General features: G+C 42.0%; 1 protein-coding gene across 2 annotated transcripts in view; it reads right to left on the bottom strand.

Moving 5' to 3' along the window:
- PMFBP1 (polyamine modulated factor 1 binding protein 1) overlaps positions 1 to 23378 on the bottom strand; it is a 48680-nt gene that overhangs the window by 7818 nt on the left and 17484 nt on the right. For both annotated transcript variants that reach the window (XM_044932124.2, XM_044932125.2), the window contains exons 4-13: positions 21450 to 21692; positions 17573 to 17794; positions 11407 to 11577; positions 9916 to 10026; positions 7583 to 7709; positions 7332 to 7489; positions 3729 to 3969; positions 1304 to 1493; positions 965 to 1118; positions 106 to 273 (exon numbers count right to left, since the gene is read on the bottom strand). In XM_044932124.2, coding sequence (XP_044788059.2) covers positions 106 to 273; positions 965 to 1118; positions 1304 to 1493; positions 3729 to 3969; positions 7332 to 7489; positions 7583 to 7709; positions 9916 to 10026; positions 11407 to 11577; positions 17573 to 17794; positions 21450 to 21692 — 1785 coding nt within the window. The remainder of the gene's footprint in view (positions 1 to 105; positions 274 to 964; positions 1119 to 1303; positions 1494 to 3728; positions 3970 to 7331; positions 7490 to 7582; positions 7710 to 9915; positions 10027 to 11406; positions 11578 to 17572; positions 17795 to 21449; positions 21693 to 23378) is intronic.

Raw genomic sequence — 23378 nt, 5'->3', positions numbered from 1 at the left:
CTCCTGAGGCCTGAGTACCCTCAGCCTCTATATCCCGCCAGGCCATGCAGGGCTCAGGTCCAGCCCTGGGATTCTTAACCCTGAGTCTTTCCAGATTATCCTCACCATCTTTTCTCTCCTTTTCCCTTCTAGTCGGAATGTCTCGAGCTCTTGCTCCACTAACTTCTGCTGCTCTTTGCTCTTTTTCAGTTGCTCCTTTTTATCCTCCAGCAATCTGCTTATCTCCTGAAGTTGTTCTTCTAGACTGCTTTTGGAGGAGGCGTGCTCCCTGTTCTGAGAAAACAAACGCTGGGCTGAAAGTCAGTGTTAGACACCATTTGGCTGGGCAGGGAGGGGTGGAAACCCAATCCAGAGATGACTGAAATAAATATGAGGACAACTCCTTGGTTATTTAGCATGTATAATAAAAAATTCCCTCAGGCTGAGCAACATTTTTTTTGGTTCAATTAGACATACTTTCTATTTATAGATACAGGTCTCACTTATTTACCAAGTCTTTCCACATAAAAACCTCTTTGAATAAATTTTTTAAAAATCGTAGAAAAATACAAAAAGAATAATTCAAAGTTTAAAAAATTTTAAATTGACTGAGAAGGAGAGCTTGAGTCCTAGAAAAAGAAATAATATTGTCCTTTTGTTTTTAAGCTTAGCCCTTGAAAATGCTTATTATTGGTCATGGGAACTGGAGCTGACTGGCCGGCTTGGCAATTCTAACACAAATTCTGGACAAGTAGTTTGCAATGGATTGGTGGTAGCCTCTTCCCAGATAAAGAACAATGCAATTTTTTTTTGCCTCGCCGCTGGGTTTGTGGGATCATAGCTTCTGACCAGGGATTAAACCCAGTTCCTCAGCAGTGACAGAGGGGAGTCCTAACCATTGGACTGCTGGGAAATTCCCAAGAGCTGTGCAATTAGTCTTAAACAGAGCCAATGCTTGAGCTGGCCACCTGCTTGCCTTCCGTACCTGGTGTTGAATGTGGTTTATACGATCTAGCTGTTCATTCAGTTTTACATCTTGCTCAGCCAGTGTCTTCTGAAGCTGCCTCTTTTCCTTCTCCGAAATCTCAAGCTTTCTCGTGACCTCAGAGAATTCTAGTGTCAGCTCCTCTATCCGTTTTCTAAAGCAAAATGGCAACAAACAAACAAACACACACACACACAGGTGGCTGGACTTCAGGGTCCGTGTCAGTGGACTGTGGGCTAGCTGCAACAGGGCTTGCTACCCCACTCCTGGGCAGCGGCCCATGGTGCCCAACTGGCTCACGGGGGACAGAGCCTCTGTCTGGAGGTGGACCTGCGATACCTGCTAGGGGCGAGCTCCTCCTCAGCCATCAAAGAATCCTTCTGCAACTTCTGAAGCTCCCTCTGGAGCTCCTGGATGGTCTCTGCCTTCTGCTTCTCCAGGCAAATACAGCTTTGCAGCTTCCTCTGGCAGTCCTCCAGGTTGTCATTTGCCATAAAGACCTCTTCTTTGTAGTCGGCTGCTTGCTGAGCTGCAGAAGACAGGAGATGACCCCTGGGGTGTGTCCACGTGTGAGAGGAGTATGTGTGAAGATTGGACTCTCAGATGAGACCAGTTTAAAAAAGTCTGCTCCTTCATGTTGTGACTTACTTCAGTTTCCAATCTGTCCTCCTCTCTATTTCATTATCACTCCTGAAAAGCTTGGTTAAACTATCTGTCTTCAACCTACCCACCAGCCATGGACTTCTTGTTAAGTTAAACAAATTGGTAGAAATTGCTCAGTATCTGTTTTGCGACTCACCCTGTCTCTGGGTACAAATCCTGACCTCATGGAGTTTAGCTGTACCTGGTTCACCTGACGTAGAGAACACAGTAATGTTAAACTCACACTGACTGTGAACACAGGAAGCAAGATCAGTGTGGGTAAGTAGAGCCCGGGCCTTAGAAGAAGGAAGAGAAAGGTGATTATTGGTGGGGGGTAGAGGTGGATTGTTAGAGGAAATGCACAGTGAAAGGAAGCGGGGGCACGTCTGAAGAGGATGGGAAGATACCAGTTTAACTGGAAAGTGAAAAGGAATGGTGGGAGACAGTTAAGTGCATGGACTCGAGGCGGGTTTTGAAGAATGTCAAAAGGCTGAGAGAAATATTTGGACATGATTTAGTGGGTTCTTGAGCAGGGACCTGCCATAAAGGAAAGAGTGTTTTAGGAAAAGTGGAATGTCTTAGAATGGAGAAAGATTTCTCATAACATCCTGTTAGCCCACATCCTTGTCTACACTGGGTATGAAGGAAGTGAAGTGAAGTGAAGTCGCTCAGTTGTGTCCGACTCTTTGCAACCCCATGGACTGTAGCCTGCTACGCTCCTCCGTCCATGGGATTTTCCAGGCAAGAGTACTGGAGTGGGTTGCCATTTCCTTCTCCAGAGGATCTTCCTGACCCAGGGATCGAACCCAGGTCTCCCTGGGCACTGTAGACAGAAGCTTTACTGTCTGAGCCACCAGGGAAGTCCATATTTCAGGGTACGAAGAAGCACTCAAATAATTTGTTTACTGGAGTTTCTCAACACCAAATACCTCCCCACTTCCTGTTGTTTCTCCTATCATTTCTACGTTAAATATCACTCCTCTCTCTGTATTTTGTTTTTTTTTTGGGGGGGGGAGCTGGAATACTGGAAGAAAGATGGTGTCACTATGGAAATGATTATATACCCAGGAGAAGGGAGGAGGATTTTTTTTTTTAAACAAGGAAGAGAGCAGATTCAGCTTTGGGAATGTTGGTTTAGTCGGGAAGGTGGATGCATCTAGCTTCTAAAGACAAGACTGACTAGGTGCCATGGCAGGGCTGGGGCTCCAGGCGTTGGAGTTGCCTGCAGAGGAATGCGGCCACAAGGAGCAGAGGCGCTCACCAGCAGAGGGAGAGGAGAGACGGCAGAGGGTGGGGTCTTAGAGATGGGTGACCAGGGTCAGGGCAGGAGGGAAACGAGGTGAGATCTGTGGAAGAAAGGGTCAGATCTGTGGAAGAACGAGGGACCTGTCATGTCTCCAAAGCTAAGAGACAACCACTGAGGTGTGGGGGCCAATGGCATGGACATACACAGAGTTAGAGGAGGGTGAGGAAGGACACAAGCTTTGAACTTCTTTTTTTTTTTCCCAAAATTGATACATTGCTCACTTAACATTTATCCTTTTAAATTGTACAGTGCAGTGGTTTCTCATAGACTCACAAAGTTGTGTGACCATGAGCATATAATTCCAGGACATTTTTTATCACCCCCAAACAACCCATATCCAAGGCAGGAAGTTACTAGTGACCTCTGAGAAAGCACTTTCAGCAGAGGGGCAAGAACATAACCCACGCTCTAAGTGAATGTGTTTGGAGGCCAAAAAAGGAGAGAGAGAGTTAAAAAGCAGGGAAGGAAGAAGTGAGTGGTGTGATCAAGGTCCCAGAGAAGGTGGAGAGGAGCATGGTGCAAAGAAGCAGGGTACAGAGTTCTGTGCTCCCGTGTGGAGGAAAGGAGAGGCTGCCGAGAAAACGTGGGCATGTGAGAGCAGCAGTCTGCTTTCCCAGCCTGAGCACCTGCTGTGTGGCGGGCGCTTCACAGGGAGCATAAGGTTGGGGTGAGGAAGGGGCTTAGAGGGTGGTCCTAACTGTTGTGAGGTGAGACGGGATCCTGAGGCTATTGGAGTGAGACAGTGGAGAGGGGAGGTGACTGCTCTGGTCCAGTGCGATGGGGGCAGAGGGGACAGTGCTTGCCCGGGGGCCTCACCAGCCAGCCTCTGCTGCTGTTTGGCGTCTTCGAGACATTCCTTCAGCTTCTTGATCTCAGCTCGCAGGTGCCCGTACTCAGCCTTGCATTTGTCCTGCCTCTCCTCCTGGATGGCGATTTCGAGTTCGTTTGTCATGCACTGCTGCTTCTCCAGCTCCATCTCCTTTTTCACGAGGTTGTTCTGAACCTGCGCCAGTTCCTTCTCTAGCTCGTGCAGCATTTCGTCTTTCTCCTGGAGGAGCTGAAGAAAGTGAAGTGTTAATGCTGATGGAGGCCTGAGCAGCAGCAGGGCCAAGTCAGCTAGAGATCACCTTGAGCCACCGTCTTCTCTTGTCAGGATGTTGTAGTAGCCTCCACCTGGGCTCCCTTCCTCCCCTCGGGCTACTCTCTGACAGAGACTAGCAGCCAGAGGTGGGCTTTACAAATGCGAGCCAGATCTTGTTATGCTTCTGTTCAAAGCCTCTACTGGGTCCACCTCACATGGAAAAAGGCCAAAGTCCTTACAAAGACCTTCCGAGATGCTCACAATCTGGTACTTGGCTACCTGTCTGACTTTACCTCTTGCCACCCCACACTTGCTCTGCTTCTCAGCTCACTCCCGCCTTAGGGTGCCAGCCCTTGCTATTGCCTCTGCCTGGAATATTCTTCAGGATCTCAGCTTGGGTGGCCCTCTTTCTTTATTCAGATTTATGCCCAGATGTCACCTTATCAAAGATGGCCTTCCCTGACTACCCTGGGTAAAACAGCCACCAAGTTGTTTTAGGAATTCATTAGTACCTAACATTTTATTGTAAGTTTTGTTATTTGTTGGTTGTCTGTCTCTATAGACTAGAATGCAAGCTCCATGAAAGAAGGGATGGCACATGTTTTATCATATTCTTCATGCCTTGAAGAGTGCTTGGTGTATCATAGAAATTAAAAAATATCTGTTGAATGAACATACAAGTGACTCAAAGATGTTTATCCAGATTCCTCACTTCCTGTTGTCATCTCTCCAAATATCTCCATTAAAAAAAATTAATATATTTTTAATTGGAGGATAATTGCTTTACAATATTGTGTTGGTTTCTGCTATACACCAATGTGATTCAGCCACCGATATACATATGTCCCCTCCTTCTTGAACCTCCTTCCAACCTCCCACCCCATGCCACCTCTCTAGGTTGTGACAGAGTGCTGGTTTGAGCTCTCTGAGTCACTACAGCAAATTCCCACTGGCTATCTGTTTTACATATGGTAGTATATATGTTTCCATGCTACTCTCCCAATTCGTCCCACCCTCTTCTTCCCCTACTGTGTCCGAGTCTATTCTCTATGGCTGTGTCTCCACTCAGTTCAGTTCAGTCATTCAGTTGTGTCCAACTCTTTGTGACCCCATGGATTGCAGCACTCCAGGCTTCCCGGTCTATCACCAACTCCCAGAGCTTGCTCAACTCAAGTCCATCGAGTCGGTGATGCCTACCAACCATCTCATCCTCTGTTGTCCCCTTCTCCTCCTGCCTTAAATCTTTCCCAGCATCAGGGAAAGCATCAACCTTTTCCAAGGAGTCAGTTCTTTGCATCAGGTGGCCAAAGTATTGAAGTTTCAGCTTCGGCATCAGTCCTTCCAATGAATATTCAGGACTAATTTCTTTAGGATGGACTGGTTGGATCTCTTTGCAGTCCAAGGGACTCTCAAGAGTCTTCTCCAACACCACAGTTCAAAAGCCTTTGGCACTCAGCTTTGTTTCTAGTCCAACTCTCACATCCATACATGACTACTGGAAAAACCATAGCTTTGATTAGATGGACCTTTGTTGGCAAAGTAATGTCTCTGCTCTTTAATATGCTGTCAAGGTTGGTTATAGCTTTTCTTCCAAGGAGCAAGTGTCTTTTAAGTTCATGGCTGCACTCACCATCTGCAGTGATTTTGGAGCCCCCCAAAATAAAGTCTCTCACTGTTTTCCCATCTATTTGCCATGAAGTGATAGGACCGGATGCCATGATCTTAGTTTTCTGAATGTTGAGTTTTAAGCAACTTTTTCACTTTCCTCTTTCACTTTCATCAAGAGGCTCTTTAAGTTCTTCTTAGCTTTCTGCCATAAGGGTGGTGTCATCTGCATATCTGAGGTTATTGATATTTCTCCCAGCGATCTTGATTCCAGCTTATGCTTCATCTAGCCTGACATTTTGCATGATGTATTCTGCATATAAGTTAAATCAGCAGGGTGACAATATACAGCCTTGAGCACTCCTTTCCCTATTTGGAACCAGTCTGTTGTTTCATGTCCAGTTCTAACTGTTGCTTCTTGACCTGCATACAGATTTCTCAGGAGGTAGGTCAAGTGGTCTGGTATTCCCACCTCTTGAAGAATTTTCCACAGTTTGTTGTGATCCACACAGTCAAAGAAGCAGTCAATAAAGCACAGTCAATAAAGCAGAAATAGATGTTTTTTCTAGAACTCTCTTGCTTTTTCAGTGATCCAACGGATGTTGGCAATTTGATCTCTGGTTCCTCTGCCTTTTCTAAATCCAGCTTAAATATCTGGAATTTCATGGTTCACATACTGCTGAAGCCTGGCTTGGAGAATTTTGAGTATTACTTTGCTAGCGTGTGAGATGAGTGCAATTGTGTGTTAGTTTGAACATTCTTTGGCATTGCCTTTTTTTGGGATTGGAATCAAAACTGACCTTTTCCAGTCCTGTGGCCACTGCTGAGTTTTCCAAATTTCCTGGCATATTGAGTGCAGCACTTTCACAGCATCATTTTTTAGGATTTGAAACAGCTCAACTGGAGTTCCATCACCTCCACTAGCTTTGTTTGTAGTGATGCTTCCTAAGGCCCACTTGACTTCGCATTCCAGGATATCTAGCTCTAGGTGAGTGATCACACCATCGTGATTATCTGGGTCATGAAGATCTTTTTTGTACAGTTCTTCTGTGTATTCTTGCCACCTCTTAATATCTTCTGCTTCTGTTAGGTCCATACAATTTCTGTCCTTTATTTTGCCCATCTTTGCATGAAATGTTCCCTTGGTATCTCTAGTATTCTTGAAGAGATCTCTAGTCTTTCCCATTCTATTGTTTTCCTCTATTTCTTTGCATTGACCACCGAGGAAGGCTTTCTTTTCTCTCCTTGCTACTCTTTGGAACTCTGCATTCAGATGGGTATATCTTGCCTTTGCGTCTCCACTGCTACCCTGCAAATAGGTTCATCAGTACCATCTTTCTAGATTCCATATATATGCATTGCCCAGAGTGCATGTGTACTTAGGCACTCAGTCATGTCCACTCTTTGTGACCCTCTGGACTGTAGCCTGCCAGGCTCCTCAGTCCATGGGATTCTCCAGGCAAGAATACTGGAGTGTGCCACGAGAAATTTCAAGGAAGAGCTCAGAATTCCACCCCGCCCCCCATTCCTGTGGGCCCCCTACCCCCTTGGCCCTCACACCCCCTTGGCCTCTTGATGTCCTTCCCCGTGTCTAAAGCGCCGAAATCTCACTGCGCATGCGTAAGTGCTCTCCAAGCAACACTGAGGATGGCAGAGCCGCAGAGCCCGCTCCTGCCAGGCCTAGTCTCGCACCTGCCCTGTGGCGGTTCCAATCAGGGAGCTCCTCGCTTTACCTTGTCTTTCTTCAAACCAAGCTTCTGGGTCTCGGTGAACTGCGTCTGCAGCTCCTGCAGCCGCCGCTGCATGATGATGACCTCCTTATCCTTCCTCTCCACGTGGGCAGATGTCTCCTCCCGCAGCCCGTGCAGGTCCAGCTCTAGCTTCATCATGTCTACAGCGGGAGGAGACAGTGCTTTGTGCTCAGAGGGGTGCTCCGCCCTCCGGGGCTCCCCTCACCCCACTCCGCCACTGGCCCACGGTTTACCCTTCATGATGTTTTTCTTCTGTTCTGACACGGACTCTAGCTCCATGCGCAGATCCTTCACGAGGTTCTGGTATTCCTCCACGTGCAGGCACTGGCTGTCTTTCTGCTCTTGCAAGTGCTTCAGTATCTGCGCAGACGGGAGAAGAGCGGGGCGGGGTGAGGACCTGGGGGGAGAATGCTCCCTAGAATGGCGAGGGTCCAGACAGGCAAATCCGGAGGGACACAAAGTAGCAGAGTAGTTGCTGCGGTAGGGTGGGGGGTGGGGGATGGGGTGGGGACTGGGAGGATGGGGAGCGATCCGTGATAGCTCATGGCTATGGGTCTCTCTTTGGAGTGATGAAAATGTTCTGAAATTAGTGGTGATGTTGCCCCACTTTGTGAATATACTAAAAACCACTGATTGTACACTTTAAATGGTGAGTTTTCTGGTATGTTTGGAGAAGGAAATGGCAACCCACTGCAGTATTTTTGCCTGGAGAGTTCCATGGACAGAGGAGCCTGGTGGGATACAGTCCGTGGGGTCACAAAGAGTCGGATAGGACTGGGTGACTAACACTTTTCTTGTATGTAATTACATCTCAATTAAAAAATAAAGAGTAAAAAAAAAAAGAAGGATATGGCCGACTTCACCTGCTCACACAGAATGGAATGTGCACAAAAGCCACCCCCTTCCTTCTTGCCATACTCAGTGTAATTCACGAAGCACTACTGTGTGCCAGGCACTATCGGGGGTGCCGCAAACACCACAGACACCAATTCTTACCCCAGGGAGCTGACCTTCTGGTGGGGTGAGACAAACAAAGAGCATAAAGTAGTGACTAACAGAAAACATGAAAAGCTGATACCTGGGTCTCCTGCACTGCAGGCAGACGCTTTATCGTCTGAGCCACCAGGGAAGCCCATGGAAGAAACAGGTCAGCAAAAAAGGAATGGAGATGTATGGGGTGGAGGTGAGGTGTGCTGCAACCTTAAATGGGTTGGATAGGTTAGCCTCAGTGAGATGGTGACCAAGGAGGAACAATTAGTTGTCTGGGCATGATGGGATGCTAGGGAGATAGTTTATGTGATTTCAGAGTTGACAGTGATGGTGGGCTGCACTGTGAGGACTGAGGGGAGCAGCTGCAGAAGTGCAGGGCAGTCACCGTATGACCTGGGTGCGGCCCTGTAGGGCCAAGTGAGGGAAGAGAGGTGGCTGGCCCTAAGTGAGATGTGAGTAGTCTCAGTCCTAACAGAATATTTACATAATGGCTTTGGGTAGGATATATAAAACGTATGGGAAACTGGATTCTGTTTCTTGAAGAAACCTGTACCTTTAAAAAAAAAAATAGAGTGTTAAAGAATTTGTGTTTAGTAGATATAGAGTTTCAGTTTTGCAAGATGAGAAAGTTCTAGAGATTTATCGCACAATAATGGGAATATACTTAACACAACTAGCTGCACATTTAAAAATGGTTAAGGTGGTCAATTTAATGTCATGATTTTTTTTTCCATTATGAAACATCAAAAAGTGAGGGAGGAATAAAGACATTTCTCAAACATGGAGTGTATGAGATCTTGCTATATGTCAGGATGTGAATAACATGGGACTGACCTTGAAAATATATGTTGACAGACGTACAAGGAGAAATTCCAAAGTTCATCCAGACTCTATGGAAAGAGAAAGCCCTGGGAAAAGATGCATCTCCGTTCCCCAAGCAGGGGCTCCCTTGGAGAGCTAATGTGTGCTGACTCTCTGCCACTTCCCTTTATCACTACAGTATTTGGCATCGGCATGGCCTCACGTGGCTGGCTTTATTTTACATCTCAAATTCAGGCATGACTGACTTCAGATCTCCTAGAAGGGACCCTCGCCTTGTTTTCACTATTTTATTGGTTGGTCAAGTCTTACGATTTGTTTATATGGCTTAAATGCTTTTTCATTATTTTGAGATGGCTTTGAATTTTGAAAATGTAAGAGTTTTTAAAAAGGGAGTGAATTTGAATGAATAATCTTCCCTAAATTTGTTGCTTTTCAATTTCAGCCAGAAACCAGAAGGCTGGATGATTCTTCTGAATCTAGCAAGCCAACAGGAGTCTCTGTCTTGTTTAGCTATACCATTGGACATGAATGAAGAGATAGGTGTAAGGCCAAAATTCAATTTCAAAATCTAATCATGCCAGACACATTCCTTGGGTACATTATATACAGTATCCTTATGGCAGGGCTGAACAAAGTGACGCAAATATAGAATAAAATATAAAATGTAGTATAAAAATTTTAACAAGAAGGAGAACCCAGAATCAAACCCAACTCAGCCCATCCCATCAGGCGCAAATAGGCAAATTTCTCCCACCTTTTTGATGTCTTCACAATCTTCTGAGGAACTAGGGGGGTGTCGGTGGGTGGCTGTATAGGAAGCAAAGTCTGCTTGTAATTTTATCAAAGCCTCTTCACGCTCCAGAACCTGCAACGTAGCACAAATCAGTTACTCTGGATCATCAACACAGTGGCTTGTTACTAGTGCTATTTTTGCAAGGTGTTCCTTTGTCAGCCCAAGTTTATTTCAGCATTGTGTGATTCATATTATATAAACTAGGGAGAAAGAATTATGTTTTCAGTCTTATATCAAGGCTCACTAAGGCACAGACAGTGGTTTTTCTCGAGTCCATCAGTGGCCACACTTTGGACCCCCTCTTGATCCTGTCTGTATGGTCCAGTTTATGAGGCAGAAGAAGGTTCTTTGGAGACTGTGATGGAAAGATGTACTGAATCTCTCAGAAGATAGGATTCAAAGTTCAAGAAGTAAAGAAGGAAGCTTCTTATGGATCGAGTGAATATGTATGGTTTTTAAAATAATAAAAAAAGAAACTTTAGTTTTTGTTTGTTGAAAATAATTCAAATAGAACCCAAGCATCAAAAATAAGAAGTGAGGGACTTTCCTGGTGGTCCAGTGGCTAAAACTCTGAGCTGCCCATGCAGGGGGCCTGGGTTTGCTCCTGGTCAGGGAACTAGATCCCACATGCTGTAACTAAGAGTTTGCATGATGCAACTAAAAATCCAGTGTACCACAAATAAGACCCGGCACAGCCAAATAAATAAATACTTAAAAAAAAAAAAAAAGAAGTGAGACTCTCCTATTTAGTTATTCTCTTTTTTCTCACTTCTGCTAAGGAGGAGGAACACTATTGATAATTTACAGTAGGGGTCCCCGACTTCTAGGATCTAATGCCTGATGATCTGAGGTGGAGCTGATGTGATAGTAATAGAAATAAAGTGCACAATAAATGTAACACCCTCGAATCATCCCGAAAGCATCTCCACCCCCTCCCCCATCTGTGAAAAAACTGTCTTCCAGGAACCGGTCCCTGGTGCCAAAAAGGTTGGGGATCACTGATATATACTTCTATATTATGATCTAAGACTTTAAAAAATAAAAGCTGGATTGGACTCTACACAGGATTCTGAAACTTTTTCTCAATAATATACCACAAATATCCTTCCATGCAGCCCTTACAGATCTACTTAATCCTTTTCCTTGGCATATTATTATTCCATAATATGGATGTCTCTTTAATAATTTCTTTCAATCTCTTTAACTGTTTCCTTGCTGATGGACTCCTTGGTTGTTGAGTGAGATTTTAAGTCTCTTTAGAATCTCAGACTTAGTGTGAGTCGGGGATATGCACACCGAGGAGAACATGGACAAGAGGCAGGGGCATGTATGCGTAAGACATGTGAGGAGTGCTGGCGAAGAGATTACTTTAGGCGATTCTTTCCCCGCCTCCCTTTACTCAAGACTTTATTTTGGGTCTCTTGGGAAAATGTTCTAGAAGGAGACACTTACCAAAGCGTTACTGCAGGCTAGCTTATTTCGAAGTTCCTGTATTAGATCATCCTGTTCAGAGACCTTTTGCCAGACTTCAGATAATCGTTTCAGGGTCTCCTGATGCTCTTGAATCATGCAGGGAGAAGTGAATATACGCACCTTTGAATGATCACCCTTGTTCTCAGGCTCCTGGGATATTTAAAAGTGATAGGTTGATTTTGAGCCAATTTTGGAGTCAATTTCAGAATGCCATGAACATGAACAATCTCTAGACCAATATTCTAAAAGTTCATGTTCACGTACCTGATTCATATATGTGAATCAGATCTTCCAGAACAAAAGAAAACAAATTAAAAAGTGCACAAACAATAAAAAGTTCAATGGTTCACAAGAGAAAACACTGAAAAGTAAATCTTGACCCTCCGTGACCCAGGTCCCCTTTTCCCTGATGGTCTATGTTACCAGTTTTTTGTATATCCTTCTGGGGATAGTTTATGCATATTTACATATCACTTATATATGTGTGTGTAACCCCTTACTCTTTCCCTACCCAAGTGAAAGTCTTCTGAATACTATTCTTAACATTTATTTAAGATATTTTCCATAGATCTATCTTATTTTTCTTTTAAAATTAATTTCAAACTGCACAAGTAATACACATACATTTAAAATCTTTATAGAACACTGTAGGGACTTTCCTGGTGGTTCAGTAAGAATCTACTTTTCAATGCAGGGGACTCAAGGGTCAACCTCTGGTTGGAGAACTAAGATCCCACACGCCAAGGGTCAAGTAAGCCTGCATGCCACAACTAGAGAGAAATCCATGTGCTGCAACAAGGAGCCTGCATGCTGCAGCTACGACCTGACAGCCAAACAAAAACAAAAACAAAAAAAAGCAAACCCTAAACTGCCCCACCCCAAACCTCTAAAATGAAGAACACTGTAATATTACAGGCAAGTCTAAATTTCTCTTTGACTACCACCTCTACTCGCATACTTACTGCATTCTCCATAGATGATAACTTGTGCATATCTTTCTAGAACTTTATCTATACATTTACATACATACAAATGAATATTGCAGAATACAGATATTATTTTCACTTTTTGAAACAAATTTTTTCTCAACAAGATGTCTTAGAAATTTATCCATGTTGGTACACATGCCTCTATTTTGGCTGTTTTAAATATGTTTATTTAGTTTCCTATTGATGGGAATATATGCTGTTTCCAAGTATTTTTCTAAAATGAAGCTGAAGTGAATATTTTTGCACATAAATCTTTGAGTAGCTATTCTAGTTTATGTGTAGATTAAATCTGTAGATGTATTATAGGAATCTATCTAAACAGGGTCTATTTAAAACTTTGATAGCTGTTGCATGCTTATCCTTCAAGGAAATTACCAATTGACACTCTCATCAACATGAATGTGTCTGTTTTCCTAGAACTGCATTTTTTATTTTTAAATGTCTTTCTCTAGATTATCTGAAATCATGCATGAAGGTTACTACCTGTTCACTGGTCTGCACTAATAATGGGGTGAACTGATGCAGAGAAGCAAAAAAGAACAAAAAGTCCTAGTTTGGATGGTAGATCCTTTCTCCATTAAACTATATCCCTAACTGGGCTTTTTCAGGCAAAGTTAGAAATAGTTCATGTTCACTGAGCGTGAAAGTTGCCCATGAGTATATAAATAATTCAGTGTCTATGTGGAAAAAGAAATGGGGAACAATAAAAAGGGTAAGAAACAGAAAGATGATATCTACAGATTCCAATATCTTAATACTTACAGTATGAAAAATAGAAATTACTTTTAAAGTAATAGAAGAAAAATTCTTGGAATTGAAAAAAATGTAGATCTTCAAAGGATCAGCTAAGTGTTGAGAGACTTAATGAGAAATAAATTTTAAAAAATCCTGAGCCTAAAAACCTCTAGAGTTCAGAGATAAAACAGGTGACTCACACAAAATGAGAAACAGGTTGAAAACTAACAATTCCTCTTTAATACTGCATGGTATAATACAACACAGCTATAGTTTTCTAAGACTTGGTTGTAAATCTGTATATCCAATCAAAATAGTATTCACAAATGATGGCAAAATAAACCTTGTTCAGACATGGAAATTTTGAGAATTTTTTCCATGCACTGTTGTTTCTGAAAGAATTAACAAGGAATTATTGCAGCAAAAGGAAAAGTCCAAGAATGTAGAAGAGGTGAAGTATACCGCTTAGTAAGTAAAAGTTGGCTTTATTTGTAATCTTAAAGACATGTACATTTTGTCTGTCATATAACTAGCTCAAGAAATTAAAGAAAAGATGAAAAGTTTTCAAATTCATTTACATTAGGGTAGCATAATCCAGACACCAATATGAGACGAGAACACATAAATTTAAGTCATCAAAATAATCTCACTTATGAAAATAGATAAAAACTAAATGCTAATAAGCTTATAATAGCAGTTTATTATGATTTAGTTTAGCAGTTTATTATGATATATATTATTTAATTAAAATTAAATTATTTAATTAAAATAATAACATATATCAAGGAGGATTGGTTCCAGGAATGTAAAGATTGCTCTATAAATGAAAATCTATTAATTTATTACACTTCATTACAGGAAAAAAACTCTATGATTACTTTGATAGGTGCTAACAAAAACATCCAATAAAATCCAATATCTATTCCTGGTAAAAATTCTTGATAAGCTATGTAGAGACAGTTACATCTTTAACTTCAAAAAGGATATTAACAAGAATCCAAGAACAGATATTATATTTAAAAGTGGAATATTAGAAACATTTAAAAATATGAGGAGCAAGGCAAGGATGCTACAATTCTACACTGTTCTGGAGGTCTTAGTCAATGTGGTAAGATGGAAAATAAATTGTATAAATGCCAATAAGGAAAGCAATTTAGGAAAACCTGAGATAGTCAACTAAAAATCTGGAAACAGAGCTCAAAAATACCAGGATAAGAGTTTTTCTCTACATCAACAATAATTAACATAATTAAATGTACAAAAGAGCTCATTCATAAAACAATAACAACTGTAATACATCTAAGAATAAACTTAAGCAAGAAATATGTGAGATCTATAAGGAAAAGTGTAAAATTTTACTAAAGGACACACAAGAAGTCTTGAATAAAAGTAGAAACATCATGTTCCGTGTGTGTGCGTGCAAGGTCACTTCAGTTGTGTCTGTTTCTTTGTGACCTCAGGGACTGTAGTCCACCAGGTTCCTTTGTCCATGAGATTCTCCAGGCAAGAATACCAGAGTGGGTTTCCATGCCCTCCTCCCAGGGATCTTTCCAACCCAGGGGTCAAATCTGTGTCTCCTGCATTGCAGGCGGATTCTTTACTGCTGAGCTACTGGGGAAGCCTGTCATGTTCCATAGGGTATGATAATTTCCCCCAAATGAATATAAAGTTTGAAAGTAAGACAATATGAATTTCACGAAGACAAAAGATACAAAAAAGACCAAGAAATATTTGAATGTAAAGAACAGTGAAGTTGGACCTGCCCTAAAAGGAGGTATGAAAACACAGTATCAGTTAAAGTTACTATCAAAAACAACTCTGATCTTGGTGCAGGAACTGACAAGTAGATCAAAAGAACAGAGAATCCAGAAAGAGATTAGTATGTATTTTGAGCTGGCACTTCAAGTCAATGGGAAAAGGTGGGGATGTTTCATAAGTGGAGCTGGGACAACTGGAGATCCATTTTGATAAACATAAAATTACAGCCTTCTCTCAGTATTTATATGGGGCTTCTTGGCCCTGGGTCAGGAAGATCTGCTGGAGAAGGGATAGGCTACCCACTCCAGTATTCTTGGGCTTCCCTTATGGCTCAGTGGGTAAAGAATCTGCCTGCAATGTGGGAGACTTAGGTTCAATACCTGGATCGGGAAGATCCCCAGGAGAAGGGAAAGGCTACCCACTCCAGTATTTTGGCCTGGAGAATCCCACGGACAGAGGAACCTGGCTGGCTACAGTTCATGGGGTCTCAAAGAGTTGGACATGACTGGACAACAAAACAGCAACAGCAGCTCATTATTTATAAATGAAATATATATATATATATATAATATAATATAACTACAAAATTATAAAACTGCTAAAAGACAGTATAAGATAAACTTTTGCAATCTGGGGGGGTGGGTAGTGAAGGCCTTCCTAAATAAGACATAAAACCTAGGATCTATTTAAAGAAGGGCTAAGAGATTTAGTTTCATAAAATTAAAAACTTTTGTATGTTGAAAACACCATTAAGAAGAAAAAATAAAAATGACAAACTGGGAGAAAATATTTGTAACTTATATAATGAAACATTATTACCTATAATATAGATATAGAAGAACTTTCTAAATCTATATCATAGAAGGTGTAGAACCATCTATGCGGTTGCTGTTTAGTTGCTCAGTCGTGTCTGACTCTTTGGACTCCATGGACTGTAGCCTGCCAGACTCCTCTGTCCATGAGATTTCCCAGGCAAGAATACTGGAGTGAGTTGTCATTTCCTTCTCCAAAGAACCTCCTATAAGTCAACACAAAAAAGGCTAACAATCCAATAAAAAAATGGTTATACACTTATGAACAGGGCTCAATACTTTGTTCATGAGGTGGGCACTGTGACCTGCCTCCCTGACCCCCTTCAGCAGTGAAAGACTTACTCCTCTAGCTGTGGGGTGCTGCCCTTCTTGGGGGTTGCCTGGGTTGAAGAAAACATTTGCCCAAGGTCATGTCTTTCCCTAGGAAGACAGCTCACATCCAATCACTGACCACCATGGGGGTATAAAGGCCAGCTCCCTTCTCCCCAGTTTATAATTGCTCTAGAGGTCTTTCCAGTCTCAAAGCTCACCATGAGGTTGACTAAAGCATTTGCTGGAACAGCCCAATGTCTCCTTCTGCCCAACCCTGCTTCCTTTCCCTTCATAGGAGCTGATGCCAAGACCTTTCTCTAAAAATGTCTGACATGCCAGTCTGTCTCAGAGTCTGCTTCCTGGGGAGCCCAACCCACAATTATTAGAACAAAAGGAAATAAAAATTGTAATGAGAAAATCTGTTTTATTTTCCCCCATCCATCAGTTTAACACAACTTAAAGAGACTGAAAACATGCCCTGTGAGTGTGCGGAATTATTGTTGGTCAAAGTGTAAACTGGTAGAACCTTTTTTAGTATTCAATGTAGAATTCTCTTTAAACATTAAAAATAAGCATTTCCTTTGACCCAGCAAAATCTCACTTCAGGAATTAACCCCTGTATGTGGTAGAAAAACAGGTCAGTAGATGGCACAGGGTACAGTCATACTACAGAATACAAGGTAGTAACTAAAAGAAATCATCAATTAAGAAAGAAAAGAAAAAACCATCAAGATATACATTTAAAAAGCAAAGTGCAGAACCACATTTTTAAAGTGACTCATTTATGAAAAAAGAAAACCTCAACATTTTATATATGTAAGTGTATAGCAATAGGCTGGGGAAGATTGCCAGCACATTTTGAGTGACTGCCTAGTGGAAGGAGAGTGGCATGGAGAAGGGCAAATGTGGACTTTTACATTTAATCTCTATAATTCTGTCTAGAAAGCCTATATTGTTGTATTAGTTGTATAATTTAAAAAACCAATTAAAAGAAAAAAGAGACAAGTTCAGGCAGTGTGGCTCTTCTTTGCTATGTTTCGTGACTTTCTCCTTCTATTTGATTCTGAAGCTATGATTTGCATGAGTCTTGTGACCTAGAAGAGGCAACAATGGAAGATTTGGAAGCTCATTTGGTCATTTACTTTCTGCCTTATTTGAAGTGGTGGTTCCTTATATTATCTTTCCTTGTGACTCATATGGTAAATAATCTGTCTGCAATGTGGGAGACCTGGGTTCGATCCCTAGGTGGAGAAGATCCCTTGGAGAAGGGAATGGCAACCCACTCCAGTGTTCCTGCCTGGATAATTCCATGGACAGAGGAGCTTGGTGGGCTACAGTCCATACAGTCCCAAAGAGTTGAATACACTTTCTTTTCTTCTCCTTATGTTAATTAAGGAGCCTTAACATTCCTAAGGAGCAATCTTACAAAAGATGTGAAGGCTTGAAGTTCAAAGCTGAGGGCCACAAAAGTCAAGGGAAGGAATGACAACTAGTTGAAAGTTTGGGTTTCTGACAGAGAGGGTTTGGTTGAAGTCCTACCTGACCGACGATCCCGCTGAGCTCCCCCTCCAGCATCTTCACTTGGCACTCAAGTAACTCGATGTTGCTCAGGGAGGTCTGGTATTTATCCCTGTAGAGGTTTAAGCTCCTTTCGAGGGAGACGATTTTATCCCCAGCCAAGGCGAGTTGCTCCTGGGCCAAATGGAGCTTATCCCCTGTGTTCTCATTATGATTTCCCAGTTCCTCCTCATAGAGAATCACCTGTTGGTATAGTAAAGAAACCACACTGAACCGACTGAAGCATCTAATGACGAAAGGATATGGCTGTAAGATAGCATGCAGAGGAGTCTTTTATCTTAACTAGAAATGCAGATGCAAAGAATAGGCCCAGCACAGATCTAAAAGCTACCGTACGTAAAATCAGAATAGTAATGATTAGAAAAATTTTTTAAAAGATTGTCCTGTTTGGATGGTAAGCTTCTTAAAGGCAGGGACCATTTCTGTTTCCCATTCTTCCTGGTATGTAGTTAATTCAATAAAGATAATGTTAGTTGATTAACAGGAATGAATGTATAGCTCCATTTTTAAAGGGCTTGAGATGGCAGTATTATTTCTTTACTAGGTATTCTCTAGAGGTCTAATTTAGAAAATGTGGAGTCCCTGGTGCACACAGGTCTGCTTCAGCAAAGGCCCCTACAGACAGTAGGGGAATAGGACCTGAAGTTCCTGGGGAATTTGCATCCTCCTTATTTAGGTTCTTTTTCTTCCTAATCAGTTAATTAGTGAACCAATTGAACAGATATTTATTGAATGCTCAAGAACAATGTCTTTGGTGCTTAGGGGTATTTATACTTACACAGCACAGGCTCCTCCCTCACAGCATTTACAAACTTCTATTGGGAAGATACAACTTAAAATTAGCAAACAACTCTTGCGTGTGCTAAATGAAATGACTTGCATTATATGTATTGAAGGAGTTAAGAGCAGGAGGGTCATCAAGGAAGGCTTTATTTGGGTTCAAATAGTTCAGAATTCAGATAGAACACATTCTGTCGGTTTAAGCTGATGTATTTGCTGCCTGCCATTTTGAGAGTCATCTTAGGAAAGGATCATTTACTTTGAGGTGTTTATTAGGGAAGAAAAAGAGAAAATGAATATTTTATATTCATATGTTTATAACAGAAGCTGTCAGGAGGCCTGCCTATACCCCCTTGACACTCACCATTCCTCCGTATGTTAACTCCCTTCCAACTGCAAGCATCTTTAGTTTTTTTTTGCCTGAGGGATGCACTGGCCCCAGGAGCCCACTCAAGCCGAGGAGCAAGACGAGACAAGTGACAAGTATGGGGAGTTAACAATATCAGGTGCAACTCTCAACCAATGACTGGAACGATTGGCTGGGATCAATTTTCAGTGTGTCCTACATTTCCTACCGGAGTTCTCCAGAGGGATTGAACCCTGGTTTCCTGCAGCAGTGATAATCTTTTTTTTTTTTTTTTTTTAATGAATTTTTATTGGAGTATAGTTGCTTTACAACGCTGTTAGTTTCTGCAGCACAGCAAAGTGAATCAGCTATATGTATACATATATCCCCCCCTTTTTAAGCTTTCCTTCCCATTTAGGTCACCACAGAGCACTGAGTAGAGTTCCCTGAGCTATCCAGTAGGTTCAGCAATGATCTTAAGAGTACTTTTCTTTATGGGCTTCCTGCCGTTGTTTGACACACTTCCCTACTCTTTCACTGTGCTTCGTGGGATCACCTCCCTCCTGAATTAACTAGTACTTATAGAGTCAGACAAGACAGTGACAACACATACTTGCACCATCTCCTTGTTTTAGGATCTGCTGTTGGGAAACCCAAACTTAGACGTTTGATGCTTCTGTGAACAAAGTATTGAGGGAACTTGGCAGAGTGCTCAAAGTACCTTTTCCAGGACTTTCCCATACTGGGCTCTGTGTCAGTGACTGTTGCATACCAGATCCCACAACGATTCCTCCTCTCCTCCTTGTAACAGAACCTTGACTTTGTTTGGGACAAAAGTGTGCCTCACTAAAACACTGCATTTCTTTGCCTTCCTAAGAAATTGTTACAGCCATGTGACTAATTGTTGCCAGTGGTATATAAGTCAAAGTCTTATGTGGGGCTTCTGGAAAGTGTTCTTTAAAAGGGAGGTGTGTGCCTTTCTCTCTCCACCCCCTTTCCTACCCTCACCCTGATTATTTGGAGCAAAGATGTAAAGGTTGGTGCTCCAGCAGCCATCTTAGGTGACCTGGAAAATGGAAGCTCTCAGCTGTTGATGGTAGAGCCGAAAGACAGGACACAGGTAGCAGTCTTAGACTACCTCTCTCTTATTTTATGTCATAGAAATTAACTATTTTATTTTTAAAAATAAAAAGTATTTTATTTTTGTTTTTGAAAGATCCTTCCACTAGACAGACAAGTCTAGCTTGATACACTTTTCGTATTTTCTGATTACTAAAGAAAGATCTGGTGATCCCCAGAGTTCTCTTTCTGTGCAACTCGATCTTCTCTGTTCCTCTACCTTACAAACTCTAAGAACTTAGTCTTCTGGGATCCTTAGACGATTCCCTTCAAGTAAGGGAGTCTACCAGGCTCTCCCAGATTCCTATTTTTGTGTCATGGACTAGAAACTCGAAATAATAAGCCAAGGACAATAGTAGCGCTCACCTCATTTGTTTTTCCCATTTCTCAAGACTACTGTCTTTCATTGTCTGGTGTCCAGTGTCTTTAAAAACAACAGTGTCTAACTATTTTATTTAAGACACTATTGCTTTGGCGTTTTCTGTTATATGAAGCCAAATAGAATCCCAACTATTAATAATTCAGGGTCACTTTATTCAGGCTGGGCTCTTGTTTAAGTTAGGGTGAACCAACCAGTTTTAATACAGCTTGGCATTAGCTTTATTAAACCATGGTTTATGCTCACAGGCTTTGTCCCAGATTATATTTTGTAGAATGACCTTTCTTTGTTTCTTTCCCTCCCAATCCTTTACAGCAAATTCTCATTGGTCATAATATTTCCTTAAAAAAAAAATTCCATGTTTCTTCAAGGCCCTTCATAAATTCCCTGGAGTTAGTCATTAAGTAATAGCACCATTCAAGACAGTCCTTGGAATTTTATCTCTAAAGGCAGAGGAGGACAATGCCAGAGGAGGCTGCCTGTTCCATTACTTCAAACCCATGGTTTTCCTACCGCTAGTGCTACCACTGCCCAGCTGATTTTAGTTCTAAGGCTTTTGTCTTTGTAATTTACTTGGGATATCAAAGATGATATACTCTGGTTAAAAAAAAAATACCACCTCGGGACATGAATAGAAATGAATACCCAGAATGTACTTAAGTCGAGTCTACTTGATCTAAGACTCCAGTCTGCAAAAATGACTGACGAGGTACTCTCAGTGATTAACTCAGACTCAACATCTGGTTATCTTATCCGCTGTGCAAGTGCCAGGAATTTATATATGATTGAAATCTGATTTTTCTAAAAAAATGATTGATTTAGTGGACTTTATACCTCTTTCATAACCCTTAGAGACCTAGAGTCTTTTGCATTTAAATTGCCATGGTAATAGAAGATGATGTAATAGGAGATGATAAGGCTCCGTGCACACCACACACATGTATGTGCATGTGCACACATACACCCCACACACGTACACACATACCACACACCCCACAAGCATTAATACTGGACCTCTCACCCAGTTATGCCATTCTGTTTAGTTCCCTCTGTTCAGTTTCAAAGAAATCAAGAGTTAAAGAGGGCAAGTTGATAAAATCTGCTCAAGATGTGAAGCTCTCCTCTAAGTCCACTGCTCGCTTTCTAGTAGTTTTGACCTGATTTCTGTAGATACATGGTCATATAGGACACTTCCATAGTTACTTTCTCTATACCTCATCTTCTTTCATCTTGCAGTGATGGTGGAGAATAACCAGGTCGGAAGTCTGCTTCTCCAGGACTGACTGATACTGCAAGAGGGAACAGTAAGAAGTCTGCAACTCCTCGGTGCGAAACTCCAGTTCTTGCTGAAGGGCCAGCAGCTTTTTCTTGAGTTGTTGGAGTTGCCTTAGATGACATTGCTTATTAGGCTCAAAATTCATGTGTGACTCCTCAAATGCTAAGGCTGTCTTCTTATTCTGTAATTGAGAAAGGCTTTAGATTGTTACCAAGCAGGCAGTTACTGTTTGATTTTTTTTTTTGTTCAACCATTCACATCCATCTATCCACCCTTTTGTCTTTTCATCTCCAGAGCACTTATTAAATGTTTCACCCTGTTCACAATAAAGCATTACTTTGTACTTTCACTCTGTATGAACAATTTAAAAGAAGGAAAAAACCATAGTTCCTTTCTACTATTTAGATCTACCATCCCTATTATGTAGGTCAGAAGAAAACACACACACGAAAGGGACCTAGAGAGCACTATAAAGATACACTCGATAATATGCTTATGTTTTGTCTTCATGTGAAAAGAAAACACAATTGACCTGGAACGGAATGGATTTCTGGTTATGGTTCTTGGACTAAACTTGATTATTAAAAATGCCCAAATAAAAGGACAAACTCTTGGGGAAATAGCTTTCTGGAATGCTGGGAAACAGGAGCCAGAGATATTGCTAAGGCACATCTGAGCACTGACTCTCTCTCCTCTTGAAGGCAGATATGAGCTTGCAGTTGCTGAGTGTGTGTGTGTCTGTATGTGTGTGTGTGTGTGTGTGTGAGAGAGAGAGAGAGAGACAGAGATCTCTCCCTGCCAGTCCACAGTCAACCTGAAATGCTGCTAGACCCCACTTAAATTTTCACTCATTCATTCATTCCATAAGCATATGTTGAGCACCTACATTGTATCAGGTATTCTGCTCATAGGACACATCCCTGAGTTGTTTATTCTGGTACAACTGAGGTCTTCGCATGGATGCTTCTATATTTTCTTGCCCAACATTCCCAGTTGAAACAGAAGCAGGACCCTATGGTCCTTCTCCTGCATGTCCTCCACCTGTCTTTTGTCTGTAGAAAAACTTTAGCCAAAGCCTAAGTTTAATCAGAGAAGTGAGAAAATGCAGAAGCAAAGGAAAGTAGTCCAACAAGACCAAACCATAACAGCTTAGTCATTAAACAAAGTCAAGGAACTTCAGCTCCTTCTCAAGGGCTATATAGATAATATTCTGAGCCATACCCTGTGAGCTGTCTTGTAGATACTGAAACCCCCACCAGGTGGAAGAAGTTAACTACCTGATGACCCGACTGTAGCCATGACATGCTGCTCCTTCTGCTGCTGCTAAGTCACTTCAGTCGTGTCCGACTCTTCGCGACCCCATGGACTGCAGCCTACCAGACTCCTCCGCCCATGGGATTTCCCAGGCAAGAGTACTGGAGTGGGTTGCCATTGCCTTCTCTGGTAGCCATGACATAAGTTGCCACAATTCTGAGAACTGGCCTCAAAGAAATGGGAACAAACCGACCCTGGAACTGAAGATCAACTATACTTAAAACAATCAAGATGACGCTTGATCAGACCACTGCATGACCAACTTCAAGATGATTGTCACAGCTGATGGTGCTGTTTCTGTATGTAGCCCCTTTCCTCCATCTATATACCCCTGAAACTCCCCTTTAAAAGCTCTTGGCCACTGATCGTCAGTGGCGGGAGTCAGCCTTTGGACATGAGTCTGCCCACCCTCCTCCGCAGTTGCTGGCCTCTCACATACAGCAAACTTTCCTTTCACCAACCTTGCCTCTCAAGTATTGGTTTTAGAGTGGTGAGCAGCCAGGTCCCACTTTTGGTAACATGGTGACTTGTGAAGGAGAGGTGGATGAAGAAG

This window comes from Bubalus bubalis, chromosome 18, assembly GCF_019923935.1.
Source record: "Bubalus bubalis isolate 160015118507 breed Murrah chromosome 18, NDDB_SH_1, whole genome shotgun sequence".
In the NCBI taxonomy this organism is placed as follows: Eukaryota; Metazoa; Chordata; class Mammalia; order Artiodactyla; family Bovidae; genus Bubalus; species Bubalus bubalis.
Note: the sequence above shows the minus strand (reverse complement) of the source record. Positions and strands in the feature narration are given on the sequence as shown.